Source organism: Lepeophtheirus salmonis, chromosome 5 (genome assembly GCF_016086655.4).
Source record: "Lepeophtheirus salmonis chromosome 5, UVic_Lsal_1.4, whole genome shotgun sequence".
Classification (NCBI taxonomy): Eukaryota; Metazoa; Arthropoda; class Copepoda; order Siphonostomatoida; family Caligidae; genus Lepeophtheirus; species Lepeophtheirus salmonis.
In genome coordinates this window covers 8,173,752-8,194,758 of record NC_052135.2, presented here as the reverse complement: position 1 = coordinate 8,194,758, position 21,007 = coordinate 8,173,752, and the positions used below count along the sequence as shown (strand labels likewise).

General features: G+C 32.4%; 1 protein-coding gene across 2 annotated transcripts in view; it reads right to left on the bottom strand.

Annotated features, from left to right (window-relative positions):
• The window catches only part of LOC121117304 (uncharacterized), a 68,352-nt gene that overhangs the window by 22,586 nt on the left and 24,759 nt on the right, over positions 1–21,007 (bottom strand). For both annotated transcript variants that reach the window (XM_071888205.1, XM_071888206.1), the window contains exons 3-4: positions 19,318–19,438; positions 10,286–10,395 (exon numbers count right to left, since the gene is read on the bottom strand). In XM_071888205.1, coding sequence (XP_071744306.1) covers positions 10,286–10,395; positions 19,318–19,438 — 231 coding nt within the window. The remainder of the gene's footprint in view (positions 1–10,285; positions 10,396–19,317; positions 19,439–21,007) is intronic.

The following is a 21,007-nucleotide window of genomic DNA, read 5'->3' as shown; positions in this document are numbered from 1 at the left end:
ATATAGATATATATATATTTAAAGAAACGATGATTAGTCGTGTTTTCGTTATGTTCAAGGATATGCCATTTTAGAAGTGTTGAAATAAGTAATTATCGATTTAAAAAAAAAACAATGGCTAGATTTGCAAGTCCTGGATAATATTTCAAAGGACAGGGCATAGAAATATAATCTAAAGATATACCTAAAAAATTTTGAGGGAAGGATGGACTTGATAACAAATATGTCTAGAGATTGTTTTGTTTTACAAACTGCTTAAGCAAGCAGACAAGATGAACTGAATCATAAGCATACATGCAGTGGCATGCAGTTGTAAAATCAAACCAGGGGTGGTCAGCAATGGATTTTGATTATTGGGGGTTCGGAGGACATCCTCTAATAACTCTACTCTCCTACAACTTGATTACTGGGTACATGAGGCCTCTTCTAGTAATAATATAAATGGTTAGAAATTCAAGGAAGGTAAATCCAATTTCTTCAGTTACTCATGCATCCAGAGGAACTCCAGCCAAGAGCAAGATAGAAATAATGTTGAATCTATCTCCCCCCACCCTTGGTTAGAGAAAATTCCCTGCATATTCCTCAAGTACCCACTACGCACAATGTAGACACAAGATAATACATATGTCCATATTATCTTGAAGGAAGATCAAAATACCCTCATTAGATGATAAGAAGCCAATCATCATCATCATTTATGGATAGAAAACTTTCATTTTCTTATGTGGAATTAACTCCTCTCTCCACCTCGAAAGAAGGGGTCCATCATATTATGATAATTAAATATCCATAGATATAAATAACTAGGCTCTCTAATTTGCTTCATCCTAATAAGAGATTTGAATTAAAGGTAGGTAGAGGAATTGAGGGAGGAATAAAGTAAGTGCCCTCATATGTATGAAGGTATTAGACGATCCTTATCTACCGGGTAATATACCTACTCATAAGGGGGTTGCCCTTCCTTACCCATAAAGTGTTTCGTATACTTACATGTAGTGCGTTATATTATTTATACATAACTTGCGTGATCATCATCCATGAAAAGTGATGAAAACAAAACGTAATAAATAACTGCTAGACAAATATAATTATTCATAATAATTCATGTAGCTATGTTTGAATCAACCCGGCTTTGGGGATGGATAAGTATATACGTTAATGTACATATTTAACCATTTTATATACAGCCGGCACTGTTTATTGCCACCCCCATAATTATTTTCAAAATAATCCTTTGGGCCCTAGTCTAAACAAAAAGTTATATGTATGTAAATCAGTGGTTCTTAACCTTTATACCCCCAATAACTAATTTCGGAATCTCAATATAGAAATTATGTTTACCTTTTTTATAGAAAATATATTAATATTAGTGTTGAGAATCTGTACAAGATATTTTTTTTTTGTTTCCGTCATTAGGGATTTTTTCTAGATCTATTTAAACATATATTTCGGTCCAGAGCACGATCTTAGACCGTAGAATGAAATTTACTGGATGCTACCTTGAAATCTGAATAATCAATACTTAAAACTTTAATGAAAAATATTTCAGTACCCACTGGACATGTACAAAAAATATATGTAGATGTGCTGTAACACTATATTTTCTCCTAAGATCTTTTTCTCTTGCGTCCACAATAAGCCAAAGACGCCTCATAAAGGATTGGAGCGTCTTTCTTATATATTCTTTGTACATATCGGCTAGTGGAAAACCTCTGGAGTAACACTGAGGGATTCGTTCCAAAGTTATTATTGGATTATAAGTAGAATTGATGATCAAAATCGGAGTAATTCCTGCCTACAATTTCATTGCTAGATACGGAGTGGAGTGTTTTGTTTATTTCCTTCATCTCATAGGTGCGGAGCTGATCTAATGAAACGTCATGACACCTAAGCTACTCTCCTCGCAAACATTCTGCAAATTGTCTGGATTACCATGTTGGATTCTCGGTTACATTGTTTTAATTCAGGATCCGACAATTAAGGACTGGCCCCAAGGACTGTCTGTCCTAAGGACAGATAAGACCGGTCTTAAGACCCACACAACACTAATGACAGCTAATCTGCAACAGCATTGCGTGATATGTGCAATAATACATATATCTTATTTGGCTTTACAAACCATTGACATTTTTTGCAAAAATTTGAATGACAGAATGTTAAGGACCGGTCTTAAAACTGACAAGTTCTGAGGACCTGTCTTTGGAGTGGTCCTAAGATTTGACTGGACCAAATAAATAAGGACCGACACAATAATGGTGACAACTCAGCTGCTATACTCTAAAATATTCTTCAAATTGTTAGGGTTTCCTTGTTGATTTTCGGTTTCTATATTTACTGACAGGACATATTTTGTACAAATCTAGTCAGACATACTATGTATGTATGCAAGACAGAAAAAGTTGAAAAAGAGGACAACTCATCATTTTAGGGATTAATTATAGGTACACTCTACCCATCTACAACTCTCTTCATTAACATTTTAAATGCATAATGTAAAAAAATTAAAAATAAAACCGAGAGGAGACGGCAATAACTGAAAGAGGCTTTTATTTTTCAGACAACTTCTGCAATAACAATAAAAAAAGAGTTAAAATAATAGTACTTCTACTCTACGAATAGGAATTGAAAATCAAACATCCATGGACTTGACCTACAAACCATTAAAGTAAAACAATAAAAATAAAAACTTCATCTCTAATTCACTTCAATATACCAACATGAGTACTCTGCCTCCTCCCCCCTCCAATTTGTAAGCTACTACTAGAGACCGTCTGTACTCCTATGCAGTCCCTACTCTCATTTTCAACTTTTTAAATATTTAATTAGGGAACGAAAAGTATTCCACCAAAATAAATCGTTAAATAAGGTCATTTATTAACGATTTCCAGTCATGGTCTGTTCTTAAAGACATGGAATTCCTCTCCTACCTACATATACCTATATGAATCTACTACATACCTATGGCTTGAACAGCATGATAGTTACCTATAAAGTAGAAACACTCATACAATGACCTAACAAATATACATTTAAATAATAAATATATGTTACTTTTTGACATATTTTTCATCAAATAAATGGTAAATGTCTCAAATCCAATTTAATAAGGAGTCCTATTCCCTATAACATATATTATTATAGAGAACTGATTCTCTTCACACTTGTCCTATGTGGTATGCTGTACTAATGACAGACCGTAACAAAACGATTTGACAGACATCAATCCGGGTATTTCATTTCCCTCAACACCTCCCTTCAATTTCCTGTTGTTTTCTTCGCGATAACAGCTCCAAGGAACAGAAAATATACAAATATATATATATATGTTTGTTAACAATGGGTAATAACTATTTGTCGAAAATAGGGAGTCAAAAGTAAAGGGAATAAACAAAACAGTATTCGACTACAACACCCCAGTAATAGCCAGCTAGTCACCATGCAAAAAAACTATAAAAAAAAAAAAGAATAACGTGCAATGAACTCACTTGAGTGTTTTTTATCAGCTGAATTAAATAAACAAGGAGATTGGGGTTCTTTTGGTCCATTGGTTTTCCGAAGAGACTTTCTTACATCCGTATTTCGTATGGACTCCATAAGGAGCTCTGCTGGAGTAGATTCCCTTCGACAGGGCGGGAGAGTTCTTCGACTCGCAGGTTTGAGTGGAGGTCGACTTCGAATAAACTCCAATATTATTTCATGGGCATCCTGCTTTGCTGTCAGTGAGAGGGAACTCGTGCGAGGAGGTGGAACTTTATTTAATTTATAGTTCTTCGATCGAATATCATCCATTAGGATTTCATAGGGAGTTAACTCAAACTCGATTGGAGTCTTGGTGTAACTTATCTTTTTCAATTTAACTCCAAGTCTCATATCCCTCATGATTTGACACCAGAGTCGTGCCTAAAAAATGAAAATAATCATAATGAGTGGCATACACAATTATTATTAGTAGTAGTACAAACCCAGTCTGTGAGTCCAAGTGCTTGAAGTTCTTCTTGTGTTTCAGTTTCTTTTAGCGTAATTTTATTAAGGAATTCAGATATTTCTAGGGACTCTGAGACGAGAGCCCGACAAACAGCCTTATAATGGACATCCGCTTCGCTCCCTAGCGCTAAGTGAGACGCACATACCTAAGAAGTGTTGTATTGGAATTAAAGCATAGTAATAGTACTGGGTTTGAGTCCCAATTTATTAAGACTCATCAGCATCAACAACAATAAAAATAATAACACATTTAATTTATAGGTAAAAGGAAGGAACGAAGGTACTAATCAGTACGTTAACATCTCTTTTCATTCTCCTTTTTTCCCAATACAAGTAGGTATGTACAATCAAAGCAAGTAACCAACATGACTGTAATTACATACATACAACATACACACAGAGGGAGGAAAGGAGAAAGACAGATAATTTTGCACAAGTAATCATTAAAAAGTAATCATAGCCTATAGAGTTGCCAATTATTTTTATTATTACTATTCCAAATAAAAATATGTATTGAAAATGTCAAAATAAGAATTTTCCATCAATTAGTGTTGAGAAAGAGTCCAAAATTAGTGTTGTGTCAGTCCTTATATATTCGGTCTAGTACAGTCCAGTCTTAGGACATATCAGTACTAGAACTGATTTAAAAAAAGGAGAAATATAGTTGAGTGATGTCATCAAGGGTCGAACTCGAAGTTTTTAGGACTGATACGTAGGACTGAAGTGAGCCGAACCAAGACTGAACTTCAGTCTTCATTCCTAAATAAGGACTTACACAACACTATCCGAAATTGAGTTTTTATCCGTTTAGGTCTACAGTGATTTTTTCTAGACCAATCTGCACAGATATTTGTACCAATTTGTTTCTCTTTTAAAATATGTACCAATCCCCCCCCACTACCAACGTACCACTCGATCCACCCACTTCCCGTCCCAATATACCATTTGTACAATAGGTTGATGTGTTTATCAAGTTTCTTCGAATTTCGATTACAGCTAGTTTAGAAAAAGTTGGGATGTGGTAAGAAAAGTGCCAAAGCCAAATTTCATTTTCCTACGATGTCATCTATAGTTAGCAGATGTATTTTAGTTTGAAAGGAGACAAAAGTTATTTTTTTCGTCCATTAAGTTTAAAGTACAGCATTAATCATTACTTTGCATTATTTTAGCCTATAAAAAACATAAATAAAGTGTTTTTTCTAAAGCTACCTTGTGCCAAATTTGGGTACATTTGGAAAATTACTTATCAGTCAAATAACTGTGGATGCATTTGTTAGAAACTTATCATACCGGTTAAGTACACGTTTACAACAACACTGATACTATGCATTGCGCTAAAACACGCAAGGTATTTCAGTTACATCTACAAATTAATAGGCGTTTATATATTTTGATTGCTCCTCAACCGCTCTAACAATTTTGTGCTATGAATCTCATGAGCTATGGCACCTCATGTAATTATTATTTTAAGTATTATCAACTAATAAATACTTTACATGACATTTTGGATTTGTATGCCCAATGTGACATATTTGACCATATCATTATTATACATGTCTGTGTACTCGATGTACCAAATTTGGAACACATCAATTAAATACAGGTCTATTTAAAAATATTTTATTATTATACTACATATGTGTTAGTTATACAGAATATACTTCATATATTTTTTAAGAAAAATTTAAAAATCTAATTCAAACATAATTTGGGCCATTAAGGGTTAATATAAATGTATATAATGCTCGTAGCATGCATTGGATTGAAGGCTTTCCAGATCCCAGATAATTTCAAAATAAAGTTGAAATAAATAGTATGATTGAATTTTTGGTTGTATGATTGTTAAAAGATATAATGTTTCGAATTTTTATGACATCATACCACAGCAAGTATAGGAATAAGTTTTAAATATATCATTATCCGGGTACTACTTTAGTATTTTACTGGTAAACCGTGCTGACATATTTGGTAAAGTTGACATGACCAAACACCCTCCTGAAGTCATTCTTTCAAGAACCTCAGACTTACAATTACTTAATAGTATTACTATAAATAAAACTATTAATAGATTCACATGTGCAGAAACTATGAATAAAATAAATGATTTGCTTTTAAAGCACATTCATGGCTTCAGACAAACACTGCTTGCTTCATAATATATACATACTTATGAATGAATTATAATATTCATCATCTTGATAAATAGAAAGACATTGTAGAATTAATGTATATATTTTAAATACATATTATGTAGATTGTAGATATATTAAATGCTATTAATAGATTTGAATAGGATTTATGTACAATGTATATGTGGCCTCTCAACATAAAAACAGCCAGCTAGAAAGATTTTTCTCATATTACATTTGCTTTCTTTGAAGAATAATTACTGCCTATTTCTATCAACAGTTTACAGGAGTGTCCACAAAGAGTGGGCCGGAAGGGCTGAGCTCCTTTTTACTAGAAAATTTAAAATTTAATTTTTTTTTTTTTTTTCCAAAAATATTCATTTTCTATGAATAGATATGGATTTTGGAAATCTTTCCACGAAAAATTTAATATTTTGATGATAACAGTGGATTTTTGTAATGTTTTTCCAAATAAATTAACTTTTTGAGAATAACTGTGAATTCTTGAAATTTTTTTCCAAAAAATTTAATAATTTAAATATTATTTTTCCTAAAAATTTAATTTGTGGGAACCTATGAGAGTAAATAAGAAGATTTGGGCTGTGGACCCAGTGTTTAACAGTCTAAATGATCGATATATTACATTGGGGGATGTTCCTAAGAGTTTTGACATCATTTCAACATTAGACTAATAAAGTACATAGTTTTTGATTAATTTTCGGGTTCTTGATGGGGAAATATTTTGATACAGCCGGTACATAGCAAGTTACAAAAGGTGGGAGTTCTTTAGGAGAAACTAAGGAAATCACACCATTATAATTGGATTAGAAGTACTTGTGTATGTTTTTGTATATAGTGGTGGGCCTACCCGAGTTTTTGAAGTACATACATAAGTAAATAAAGATGGGTGAGCTTAAGTTGAGCATTTAAGGTACCAAATATGGAAAACTTACCAAATATATGTATGTATAGTATAGGTATATAGTACGTATAATATCTTTTTGAAAGTGTATTACATATTATTTTCAAATACATACATAGTTCAAATGATGGATAATAATAAGAATATAAATATTATTATTTGGGGAATTGGTATTATTTTCTTTTTGGTTCTTGTTATTAGACATTTTTTAACGTATTTTTCCTCATCTTCTTTTGTTTATACATACAACATAGATAAATCTACCATTTTCTATTTCTTTCTTTCTTTTGTGAATAAATTATGTACACGAATTCATTTGTTTTGTTGTTTAAAGTATTTAGCAAATATTTGATTCATTTCTATTTTCTACTTTTTATGAGAAGGGGTTTTTAATTATAATTAGGATCTGAAGGCCTTACTATAGGAACTGTCAGGGACAACTTGTCTGCAGATGCACGGTGCTAGTATCGCGGTCAAACTCAGTAGGATATAAACGAGTGAAAACATAATGTAATGTGAAAAATCCAATCTCAAAGCAAAGTTTACATCAGGAGTAGCTGATGTCACGGAGTAAGTTGAATTTTTTGACAGATATTACACTTCCTCTTAGTGTTTACTAATTAGAGATCCTGCGAGTGTATGATTCAATAGAGGGAACCATAGTGGCTATTCTTGTAGATAAAACAGTCTCTATAATGAATTTGTAACTAATTATATGTATAGTTGAAAAGATGAACATCATATTTGAAGATGCATATTTATTTTTGGACAAGTAATCTGAATTTTGTATAAATATATGTACAAAATATTTGTCGTTGTTGTTTGCAGTCTTACTTTCCTAGCATACAAATTTGCAGATTAGAGAATGGGAACCCAAAACTTGCAATAGTATATAATTACAATTCTATCGAAGGTGTTTTTAATTACTTCAAGTTTGGGGTTCTCACTCCTTAGATCCTTGGGCTTAATGCTTTGCCGAACAGTGAAGCAAGTCCATTACAAACTAAAACTTTTGTAGCGACGATATGGCTGACTTATAGCCTACCTCCATGTTGCCCTCCTCCACCCTGGAACTCAGCCTCAGGACCCAGTTTGACGCGTATTGGAGAATAATGTCGGCCACACTTTTTATCCAAATTTGGATTCGTTTCAGACTTCACTATCAATTACTGCGAACCTTTAAAAGGAAAGCGGTGCCCTTAGGCTTCTCCAGTTAATGCACTAATCTCTTTGAGAACCCCTCCTCTACTATGAACATTCTAAATTAGAGTAGCAAAGTCTGGGGCAACACCTCAAGAGGGCTAATGCCCTCCTCTGCATATAATATCATGTACTAGATATTTGTATTTTTTCACACGTGGCTTCACTTTGAATTTCCCATAAGAAGATTTAATCGCTATTATTATTTTCTTTTTGCTTTAATAATATTTCTTTTACTCACTCACTAGGAGTGGAATCCAGGCAGAAGGAATGCTTCACCATACTTTTGACGCGTCATGTACTTGGCAAAGGGTTTTGAATGAGAAACATCATTACATATTATGATATTATATGTATAGATAAAATATGATTCATTATGTGGTAGATATGTGTGCTATGAGTAGATGATATCAATGTTCAATAAGGGACATAATACTTATCATTATAATAATAAAAAGCAAAGCAACAACCGTCTCACTCACTCAGATGAAAAAAGTACCATACAAAAATTTCACTTTTGAAAAAATATCCAAACATTTTTCATGTCATCAAAATTGACACACTTTCGATTAATTTAAAAAAAACAACCCTAGACTCTGCTAAAAAAAATAGGAAGAAGAATGATATACAATTCAAACAAGACACATTCTACATAAGAGAGTAACTAAAAGCTAGTGTTGTCGCGATGCTAATTTTTTTGTACGGGTTCGGATATAAAGATAGGTATCCGTAGTTTGGCACTTTTAAATGTTTTTTCAACTAAAAATATAAAATATCATTCAGGACAATTTACATGCAATTACAGGAACGGTCCCTGGATTTTTGTTTGGGTTGGAGGCTAGCACAGAAAATTGTGGACTTTTTTTTATAAAGAAAATTTTTATTATTTGGAAAGTGGCTCGGAAATTTGAGGGGGCACCTCATCGATGGCTCACTTTTTATAACGTAGGGGAGTTGAAAGTACCAGTTTCAATGCAAGGTACAGCAACATCACTTATTTTTTTAATAATTTCTTCATAATGAGGGGTAGATGTAGTATGTAGCTATCATACATTGGAGGAGTGAGGAACGTGTGTTTACCGTTGAAAATAAATATTGCCAAAAAATGGCTTGAAAGAATATTTTACCAAATTAAACTAATTACAATTTAGAGCCGGAATTTTCATTCGTGCTATTTATGAAAATCAGTTAATTGCTTCAATTTCTAATATTAAAAAAAAATGCTATTCATTTTAATTTTTGAATGCAAATAACTCCATAGATCAACATGCTAATGACTTAAAATTTATGTTATAAGATTTGGAGTCATACTTGAATTTTAAATTGGGTCAGTTTGTTCAAATAATGTAATTGGAACTGGATCTATTTTTGAAAAACCAAGATTTTTAAAACCTTTGCAAAAATTACCCATATCTATAAGATATGTTGACAATTAAATTTTGCATTTTGTATGAATTAACTGTCTCTTTAAGACTTCTCAATAAAAAGTTATTTAAAGAGATACGAGAGAAATGAAAAAACCACCGGATATTTCAATACTCAAGTTTTGTTTATTCAGGGTATGGACAATAGAAGACATCTAGTGTCTAATACGATTTCAAAAAAATGTAACTTTAAATGTGTACTATTATAAGATATGAAGCAAAAAAAACAAAAAACTTTTCTGATTTATAAAATTTCGTTTTATCGCCTTTTAGAAAAAGGATGTTACGTTTCCTCGACGATTTACAATGTCTTCGATGCATGAAGGCATTGTAAATTGTCTTCTTTGAGGTCCCTTGTCTGCTCCCCGAGGGGCGATAATTTCAAGCGGAGGAGCGGTGCTATATCAATACTCTTCTGGTATTGTGTGCTAGGACAATTTTTTTCTTAGCAACCGACAGATAATTATGTGTGTTACAACATTATTTAAAAGATAATTTAAAAACTAAATAATAACAGTTGATCCGGTGTATGCAGTACCGTTTTATATATGTCAGTATCCCGGTACCATTACCATATTACCGGTATATCAATCAACAGTACTAGAAGTAAAATAAAAACCACTCACTGATAAAATGTTTTTGGATATTTCATTAAATGACTCCAGTTCCTCATGATCATCCTCATCCCTTTCAATCCCTTCATCATCACACTTATGCTCATCCTCTTCGTTGATATCTACAAATGAAAAAAAAAAACAAAGGAGAAAGAGATTAATAAAAACACACATCATAATTAAAGGGAGTTACATCATAATGTATGAGAAATCAACTCAAAAACAATAGACACACATCCAGAGATGAATGATAAATTTTCCCCTTTATTTTTAATTTTAAAATATGAATCTTTATTCGTCAAAAATAAAAAAATATCTGTATGAAAAAGAACTCTTTCTCCATTCTTATGTAATAGTAAACATCTCATTAAGGATATGTATGTATATAAATATATATATAGTTACCTAATTGTAATCATTTAAAAAGGAGTTGTCACATTTTCATTTTGCAATATTAACTCCCATACTCTCAAGGCCTTTCTCACTTTTATTTTCCTTCTTTATATAGACAGATGTACTGTATATACAATGAAGAATAGGGTGGTTTGTTTGTCAACTTTTTTCGAATTTCGATTAGGGTTAGTTCGAAAAAAGTTTTGTTCAATGTTTGAAAGGAGACAAAAGTACTTCATTCCCTTCAATTAATATTAAAATACAGCAGTAATCATTATTTCACATTAATTAATTATAATAGATATTATTCGAACATTTTTAAAGTTTTTTTCTAATGCTACTCTAAAGAAATTTTTTATTTTTCCTTTCTGAAAATGTAACAAAAGGATGCGCGCCAAACGCAGATCATCACATTTTCGTAAATTTTCTCTTGTTTTTTTTTGGTTCCATAAGATAATTTTAAAAATAAACGTGTGAAACACTTTTTGAAGATTAAAAAAATTATTTTATGCAAAATCACTAAAAATGTCTTCTGGGTATCTTTTTTTTTTAATAAGTAAAGAGTGTTTGCCTTTCTTCATAACTTCTTGATCGAGATGTGTGATATGAAGAAGAACTTCCAGTAGAATGCAATTTTGCATTGGTTATTTTCATATCATATGAAAACTTTTCCCAACTAGCTTTAATCAAAATTTGAAAAAAGTTGATAATCAAACCGCTCTAATAGACAAGCATGATGTAAAGGCATTAAAAAGATAATCGATTAAGAATGCCCATTCTATGTGTGGTTGTTAATATGGAGCCATAATGGTACACCATATATAAAGAAAGGACGTGTAACTGAGCGTTCTATATATTGTATATAGGTACATACAATATATAATATGTCTTTATTTATAAAATGCATTGCAAATTCTTTTAAAAAATACTTCTAGATGATTTGTAAAATTTGAAGATGATAATTTATTGCAGCCCTTCAATAAACCTACTTATTGCGTTGGAGATTCTAGTTAATACATATATTGTACCTATAAACTACTAGTGCTATGAGCACTGAGTGGGCACCTATGATGTACTCGTAATATATAAGTCCTTTTGTTGTAGTCTGAGTATGTATGCTCTCAAATGAAATCATAATATTATGATAAAGATTTCACTTTTTAATGTATGTATGTAAGCCATTAAGTCCTCGATAAGTGATTTCAAGGGTTGTACACCACAACCATGTACATAGAATCATTTGATGAATATGATTTAATCATAATATACATAGGTAGGTATATAAAAAATAATAATGAAAATCCGTGATTTTCCTTTACCTTTATTCAAAAGATTATTCAGGGGTAACACCCAAAAAAACAACCAAAACAAAAGCCCCTCCAACAATCCTCCTTTTATTGCACCACTAAAAGAATCAAAAATTATCTTAGTATTATTTTTATTATTCACGAAGAAGAGAAATTTTTTCAAGAAGTTTTTTTTTCTTCAAAGAAATTATAAGGCTCATAATTTAATCATCATCAAAAATCACTATCATTTTATAAAAAAAATTATGATTAAGGCAATAAAAATGAGAATTTAATGGAAATTTCTTTTCGTTCTCCCTCCTTTTATCTCTCTCTCTCTCTCTCTCTTTATCTACATAATCAGACTCAAACAAATGATGATGATGTACCCATCAGTGATCCCACCAGACAATTGAGCCCTTCCTTCCTCATACACCATCATCAAACATAATGAAGATGTATCGACCATGAGAGAGAACAAGATATCACTGTGAGCCTTCCTCACAATTCATCACCATTCCCAATTATTATATCATCTATGTATTTTCATTGTTAGTGGGCTGTTATTAGAGCAACTTTGAGCAAGGCATATTCATTCTAACTGTACATAATTTGACATACAGAATGGGGGCCAAAAACTTACAGTAGCACAACTAAATTTTTTTTTTAAACCGGGATTTTTATAGAATCAAGAAAATACCACTCAAAAGCAATTTTTGATATGTTTAAATACTACATTTAAATATACTTTTTTATTTAGTATGTCCTTCTTCACGAGTAATAATAGGGATTACAAATTGGAGATCCAGGCAGGTTTTGATTCAGTGTAGGGCGCTCTAGTGGCTATTCTTGTACATCAAACAGTCCTTATATTCAGTAGTTTTTGCTCAGGGTTTTAACACTAGAAAATATCTATTAATAATGTTGTAATAGTCCTTATTTATTCGTTCTAGTTCAGTCCAGTCTTAGAACTGGTCCGTAAGACTGCCGGGGTTGGCAAAAAAATCTTAACACTTCGTTTTTGCTACATAAATCAAGGTTTTTGTGAATGCAATAAAATTGTTCTAGTCAAATACTAAAAAAAAAACCCAAGATCTTCCTAAGTGTCTTAGAAGCCGAGAAAATGTCATCTGAACGTGACCAACGAATTTCGGTTCGGGCAATTTTGGACCCTCGTAAGAAATCAATGGAAATTGCAAAGCAGTTGGACCCAAATCGAGGTATTAATAAGCTAGCTGCTGTCAAATCTGAGTATATCTTAGCATTTTCCAATGAACTTTTAACGAGCATTATGAATATGAACGTTAAAAATCAAGAGTCAACGTACTTTGAGAAGATTATACGTCATATTATTATTGTTTTGTTTATATTTATTCAAGAATGTCATGTACATACCTATATGACAATGCAGTCAGGCACAGATATACATAATACAATTGTAGGTATGTTTATTCACCTTATTCGTCTTTTCGTGATTTTGTCATTTACATAATGATAATAAAAATGAAATAATACTAATAAACAAACAGGATCAACCTCCCAAGAATTCCGGACATAAAGAAGATAAAGTTGGATGGCCAATCATCCACTTTCAGGGAAATTCCAAAGATCATATTTATGTTGCCTCTCTCTCTCATTCTCTTCTAGTGACTTATGTATGTACATAAATAGTCATGTTTATTTACTTAGAAACTTGGAACATGAACATAATTACCTATCCATCTACGTATGCACTATGCATGTACTGTACTTGAAAGTAGGTAATAAGGACATGTATTTGAAAATGCAACAAAAACAATTATCAATAAAACAACAAGGAATCAACATTTTGTTTATGGGCCAGACAGAATATTAGTGATTGATTTAAAGTCAAGACCACGATTTTACCTCGCACACTGTAGATCTGGTTACGGCACTGAGTCTTTATACATATATACTCTCTTCTCGACTACACCCCAAATGGTATAGTCCAGGGGTAACAGTCTTGAGAGGAGGGTGGACAAACCGACGTTAATGCTTTAACTAAGTCAACTATTTCTGCCTTCTCTTGACCCGGTTGGCCTTGGTTGCTCTTGAAAGCAGTTGCCGATGTTGTCGTATATAAGAGTCCTTCCCCTCACAGCCCAATCACCGGCATTGATATTTTTTTCCTCCATGATCCCATCCGCTGTCAGGGGACATCTCAAGGCTCTGACCTGAAGCTACCATGATTTTAATCTTTGCATCCTTCCTGATCTCCTCGACACTCACTTGGGTGTGAAGCAAATAAGACACCCTTTGCCTTTTCGCCTCCATTTTAACAACTGTTGATTTTTTATAGTTTGCCTGGAATAGTCCCTAATTTTATAGACGAAATTTATTAGTTTAAAATATTCACTCTAAAGTAATCCTGATTGATTTAAAGTCAAGTATATGATCTTATCTTGTACACTGTAGATTTGGTTACAGGATATAGTCTACATAAGTATAAATTATGTTTGATGGTAATTAAGGGCTCATAGAATATTATTTATTTCTCACTTTGAAATCAGGAGGGAAATACCTTCCTACCTCTAGTACCTACCTATATATCATTAAGTTATTAAGAATTGTTTATTAGGTATTGAGTAATTTCTACTTCCATTTACCTATACATGTTTTCATTTTCTCTCTTTTTAAACACTAAAAAACTAAAAACACACAGAGGTGTTATAAAAAAGAAACGCCCAAAATGGTTTGTACTTTGTAGTAATCAATAATAAGAATAATAAAATGGTGTACAACTTATATATATATATAACCATTGGGTCATGTGGCAACTTTACGGTTAATAATACTAGGGATGCTCAGATTAATCCGCATCTAATCACTATTCGATAAATGCCTCTAATTAACTTTGAAGCAAAAAAAAAAAAAAAAAAAATGCTATCCATTTACAAATCTAGTGATTAATATTCAAATAGTTTTATTTTAATTTCGGATCCTGCTAGTAAATAATAAACACTATGTAATTGAAGTACTTATTACATAGATTTTAAGCAGAAACAATGAATTTTAAGATATGGATTTACATATTCTCAATTCTCATATTCTTCATTTTATCAGAACGACTTTTAGTGCGTGGGTTATTTTCCCCTCTTTGTTACGATTAACTATGCATATACCACACCATTTGCAAAACATACAGAGCGTGACACAAAGCTTGCAGTAACAAGCACTGTTTTTAGCCAAGATTAATAGAAATACAAGGTTATACCATAACCAGTGACGAAAATCCGGTGCACTTTTTAGCTGGCCTGTTTTTTTGGAATTGGTAATCAAAAGAATGAATTTTCTTTTCCTTAGCAGTTCTCATTAATATTTTATTCCTGAATTGTGAATATTCTTTCCTAAGAAGATTCAATAATATTAAAACCTGATAGAACATTCGTGTGCGTACAAAGCGTAACCCTGAGGATTTGTTTCGGAATTATAATTGTAAGTCCTTATTGGACTCAGATTAGAATTGAAGATTGACATCTGAGTAATTTCAGCAAATGCCCTTATTGATATCCTTGTATCCTTCCTCCTATGGCAGAGCTGATTGTAGCTGATCTAATGAAACGTCATGAATATTATTCTTTCTCTCCTCCATCAAAACATTCTTCAAATTGTTAGGGTACCCATGTTTATTTTCGGTTTCTTTTTTTAACATACCCATTCTACAATGGATTTTCATCACTGACCAAAAACGTTTTTCGGAATGACAAATAATTTCAGCCATGTTTTTTAATTGTGACGTCAAAGAGTATATACTGTTATCAAGATGAGCTATATATAACCTTCCTTGAATATATCTGTTACATACGGCTGCTATACTCTATGACGTCAAAATCTTTCTGTCTTTACAGTAGTCGATACAGTACATCAAATTGAAAATTATGACAAGCCTGATTACATGATGGCATAACCTTGTATTTCTATAAGCCTGGGTATTTAGCTATATTTTTGATTCAATATGCCTTCGTTTACAATAAATAATAACTTCAACTCGGTGGCTTACAGATTGAAGGCTCCTGGCGATGAAGGCCGTGTCCTTAGCTTACCACACGACATACATTATCTTCTAAGACACCCTGAACTGCAAAGACGAGGGGTAAAACAATGCTACAAAAATCCATAGCTATTCACAAAAAACATAAAATTAAATTTTTTGCTCTGCTACATAATTTGCCCGAATGACCAAAAAATTTATATTAAAAAACAAAAATTCCTTTTTTTTTTGGTTGGAGGGGGGCTACAGCCGCTCCAGCGTACCCTCTGCGGACATCCTGACATTGTATTTACATAAGTACACATATAAAAGATTAAGTCATTTGCCTTTATGATAAGAAAAATGCTTACAGAGAGAGAGGGAAATTCTATTTTTATTATAAGCAAAACAATAAAAATAAACCGCACCAACCCCCAATGGAAACCTCCACCACCGTAACCATCACGTAAACTAAACCACCCAAGTTGTAAAAAAAAAGTAAAATCAATTAAATAAGATAACAAAAAAAAAAAAAAAAATACAAGGAGGGGTTAGTCTGAAAGGAAATTGTATTTACAATCTCATACCTTTACATAGATTCAACCTAATATAATGGTTCTTGGAAAAAGAAGAAAAAGAGAGTCAAAGCACAATTTGGGTTAATTTTCTTATTTTATAACTCTCTAATTTATTTTCAACTTTACATATATGTACACATAGCGGCAGAGTAATGAATTAATAGATACTCTGATCACCCTTTGGAATTCTTCCTTGAGCCTTTTCATCACACGGAATGAACATAATTCCTCCATGTCATTTGATTTGTATTACTACTATATAGCCGTACTAAAAACATCTTAATGACGATTACAAGAAACAATATCATTAATATAATTTTAGTGTATACAAGTGTGGTGAGAGAAAATGCCTACATCATTTTGATTAGTTGTATCTGTATAGTTTTTATTTTAGCGCATTTTTGTATGATATCAAGGTGTTAAGTAGTTCAAACTAGACAATTTTGATTCTTTAACAGTTTCCCTATCTACACCTCAAATCAAGATGGAGTCCAAGAGGCAGCTCGTGTCAGAGATTCTTGACGCACAATTGAATATATTTGTCATATCAGGAAGCTTATGGCTACTGTCAAGAGGCTTAAGGAAGGTGAAGAAGACTATAACAGGCAGCTTAGTAGTGGTGGGCACAACAAAATACGCATATATGAGTTCCTAAACGGTTTATTAGCGAAAATCGAAGCCACACCCGAGAGAAGCATTGCTAAGGAGGTCCATGTTGATACTAAGACGATCCAATTGGGTGTAATGGATATTGGGATAGTCAAATATGAAAGGACACTTATTTTAATTGAATTGGAAATGTGTTCCCTTCATCACTAATACTTTGCTTCTCGAATATGACGGGCAAGGCGAAGTTGAGAGGAAGGACTGTGCGACACCTCAACAAATGTAGCAGATTTTAAAGTTACAGTTGAGAAGGAATGTAAAGGCAATGTTGGTTACAGAGAGGGCCATTTCGAAAAATAAACTTTGCATATACAGTTAATTTCTTGCAAAAATAATTATTGACCTCACTTTTTTGATGTATGAAAATCAACGTGTCAATGTTAATAGGGATAAATGTTTCCAATTTGGTTCTGATACCTAAAGGCCCGCTTGCACCAAAGCTATCAATACTAAGTGTGCAAAACGATTATCATTTTTTCCCCCAATTTCATTATGTTAGACGACAACTTTTATTCCACTAGGAGTGTTGAGAGTGTCACGAATATATCTATAACTAACAACGAAACCTCAAGTAATTAATACTTTTAGTTAAATTTGCAAGGCAAATTCTACGAAAGGAAGAAATTATTGCATACGTCACGAAGGGAAATGATAAGGTGATCTATGGTATCTCAAAAATGACAGCTTGCGAGGGAAACCGTTTCACATAGCCAAGGAAATCTCCTTGAGCTAACAAGCTTATTTCGCCACTTTGGGTTATACCAACTCGACTTATGACTTCACTATATTTAAGCTGATTTAAATAATTAAAGTTGATATGGTGCAACTGGAATTAGTGCTCATTATTTGTAATGGGAATCATTTCCTATTAACTCAATAAACATTAAATGTTCTTCATTTCCCAGAAGAGGCTCCGATATTTATTACCTTTTTGACACAATAATAGGTGTGTTGCTTATTTTCATTTAAAAACAACAGCATTATATTTAAACAAACTACATAATGTATATAGCATATACATACATATGTAAAACCCAGTGTGAGAAACTATTGACATGAACTCCATTAGACCCTCTCCTGGCACTCAGTAATGATGATAAGATGTGTTATGCATAGGTTTAAGTGCTCAATAATGAACATGATAAAATTAACTTTCTTATAAAATATTTTTTTCCCTAGTCAAAGATATTGAAACCTAAGTGAACTAACATCATGTCACTGACATCTCACCATTTACTTAAAAGCTTCAACAAACTCAAAGGGGTTGATCAAACCCCAAATTGATAAATATATACCGTGACCCTTTATTTTGCTGCGAACAATTTTGGCTCCCATGGATCAAATACATCGTTGTCAATTCTCCCTGGGTTTTCCAATAAGATGGAGCACCTGCCCACACTGCAAAGAAAACTCAAGAGTGGCTCCAGGCCAACATGAACTTATGGGCAAAGGACTTTTGACCCTGTAGAGTTCAGACATCAACCCCCTAGAGTATCCTATCTAGGCGCACGTGTAGTCCAAGCAGGAGACGCCACAATAGCAATGCACTCTGAAGACCTCTATCAACAAGGCCTCTGCCTTCATGAACGAAGAGTACATAAAGATGGTCTGAGGAAGCTTCCGCAACTACCTGGAGCTCACCATCAATTTTGAGGGGCGGATACATGTACCAAAACATGGTCTTTGGGTTTCAATTAATAATTAATAACTAACTCGTACAGGAGTCTGCCATGGACTTGAATATTTTATGTGTTCAAATGGGTAAATACTAACGGTCCGGTACTAGTGAAGGAGTAAGTTTAAATGATGGTTCTTGTAATAAAAAAAATTAAAGGATTAAAAATTATAACTGTCGAGCCCCCTCTAATTAATGGTAATTAATCAAAGGGGAAAAAATAAAGAAAATAATCTTTTTAATTCAACACTTTCATTTTCAATTAAACTCCTCTTCTTTATTCATACCACTTCAAAAAAAAATGTAGGGGAATCAGAGGAGACCACCCAAAAGGGATAAAGACTCTCTAGTGGGAGTGAAATCAACCCTCCCCCCTCTGCTCGGCGCCCCATTGTTTATTAATGATTGACCCACATTCATTCAAATTATAATTATTCAATAGAGCACAGACTTACTTTCAGCCGAATTGATGAGATTGAATAAATCCTCCAATTCCCGAGAAAAGCTTCTTTCCTCCTCATCTTTGAGCCCAAAATCCAAGGCAGAAAATAGGATGAGTCCAAGTTCCAAGAGACACTGAAAAATACAATGAGATTTTTAGAGGATGTACAAGCTTGAGATTTCATGTCATAGAGTCATATTATATAATAAAAGGCAGATCCACTCTATAAAATCGATAATAAAATACGCCACATTTGATCTATAAAGGTAATTTATGTTAACCAATAAATTGGGCATTGAGTTTCACAATATCTCATCAACAAAAATCAATTCTTCAAGAGTATATTTTTACGTTGCAGAGTAATTAAAAGTTATACATTCTTCGTCTTATATCAAAATACAGTCTAATCTGATTGAAAGTAACAGCTATTTGTCAAATAAAAAGTTGACCGGATTTTTCATTTATCTAAAGAATATTTAAAAGAAACACATTTTTTGGATACTTATGTAAATTAGTCATTTTGAAACTCAATATTTCTGAGGAAACCAGTGTTTTATTAGCACAAATGCTCCGTATCCGTATTTTGTACAAGTTGCAATAAAAAAATGAGATGAATAATTTTAAAAGAAGGATTTAATATATTTAGGATTAGGATAATATAATAATTGAATATTTTATGTATGATTAATAAATTATTGGTATAGTTTTTGACTATTTTATTTGTACAAATGACTAAAATATGAGTATTATAAGGCACATTGTAAAGCTCTAATGCCCACAGTTATATTACTCAAAAAACATATTAACCATGTAATTTTAATAGATCAAAATGAAATGATTGAATCAATTTATAGTTGGTAGTTCGAATGATCAATGTTGTAATTAAATAATGCATTTTAAGACGAAAAATTGCCATTTGTGCTTATGATAGATGCAACTTGTACGCTACATCCGTATTAATTAAAAAACAATGTGAATTGAATTTAAAAAGAACTATACAGTAAAAAATGTTGGTGCTATCTTACGATTTCTACCTAAAAATAAGTAAAATCCTCTTCAAAATTTGTCAATATTTACGAGCAAATTAGAGTCATTAGAGTTATAATATGTATAAATAAAAATATTATAACATCAATGACTTATATCATAAATTAAAGGCCATGCTTCATTAGTGTGACCCACAAGATAAAGTGTTCATCTCATTTTTACTAACACACAAACAAAAAAAAAACAAAAAAAAAACTGTTAAGAATCCTCGCTCTAAATAATAATTAAAGAGTTGGCAACAAGAAAAATACAGAAGACTTGCTACCATATGTATGTTTTTTTGAATTTTTTCATTTCGCTTTTGACAGCCGAGCTTGAGAGTTGATAAGTAATTGATCAATGTTATTAGAAAAATATGATTTTGTACAATATCACTCCCCTGTCAATTTACCAGCATCAGATAATCTAGGTGAAGTCAGACGCATATTGTTAGAACAAGGTTAGGCAAACACAGCAGATCTATTAAGTAACCCTCCCTCTTTTTATCTTCGGGGATGTCATTGGGTGCTTTTGTTTGGATAATTTTTTTTGCTCCATCGTTTCATTATTTATTAATGCTATATTTAGATTTTTTTTTCAATTATTCCCTATCGTTATATTCCTACATTTGGGGTCCTATGACGTCATTCGATTTGCTAGTAAATTTTGAGTGAGAA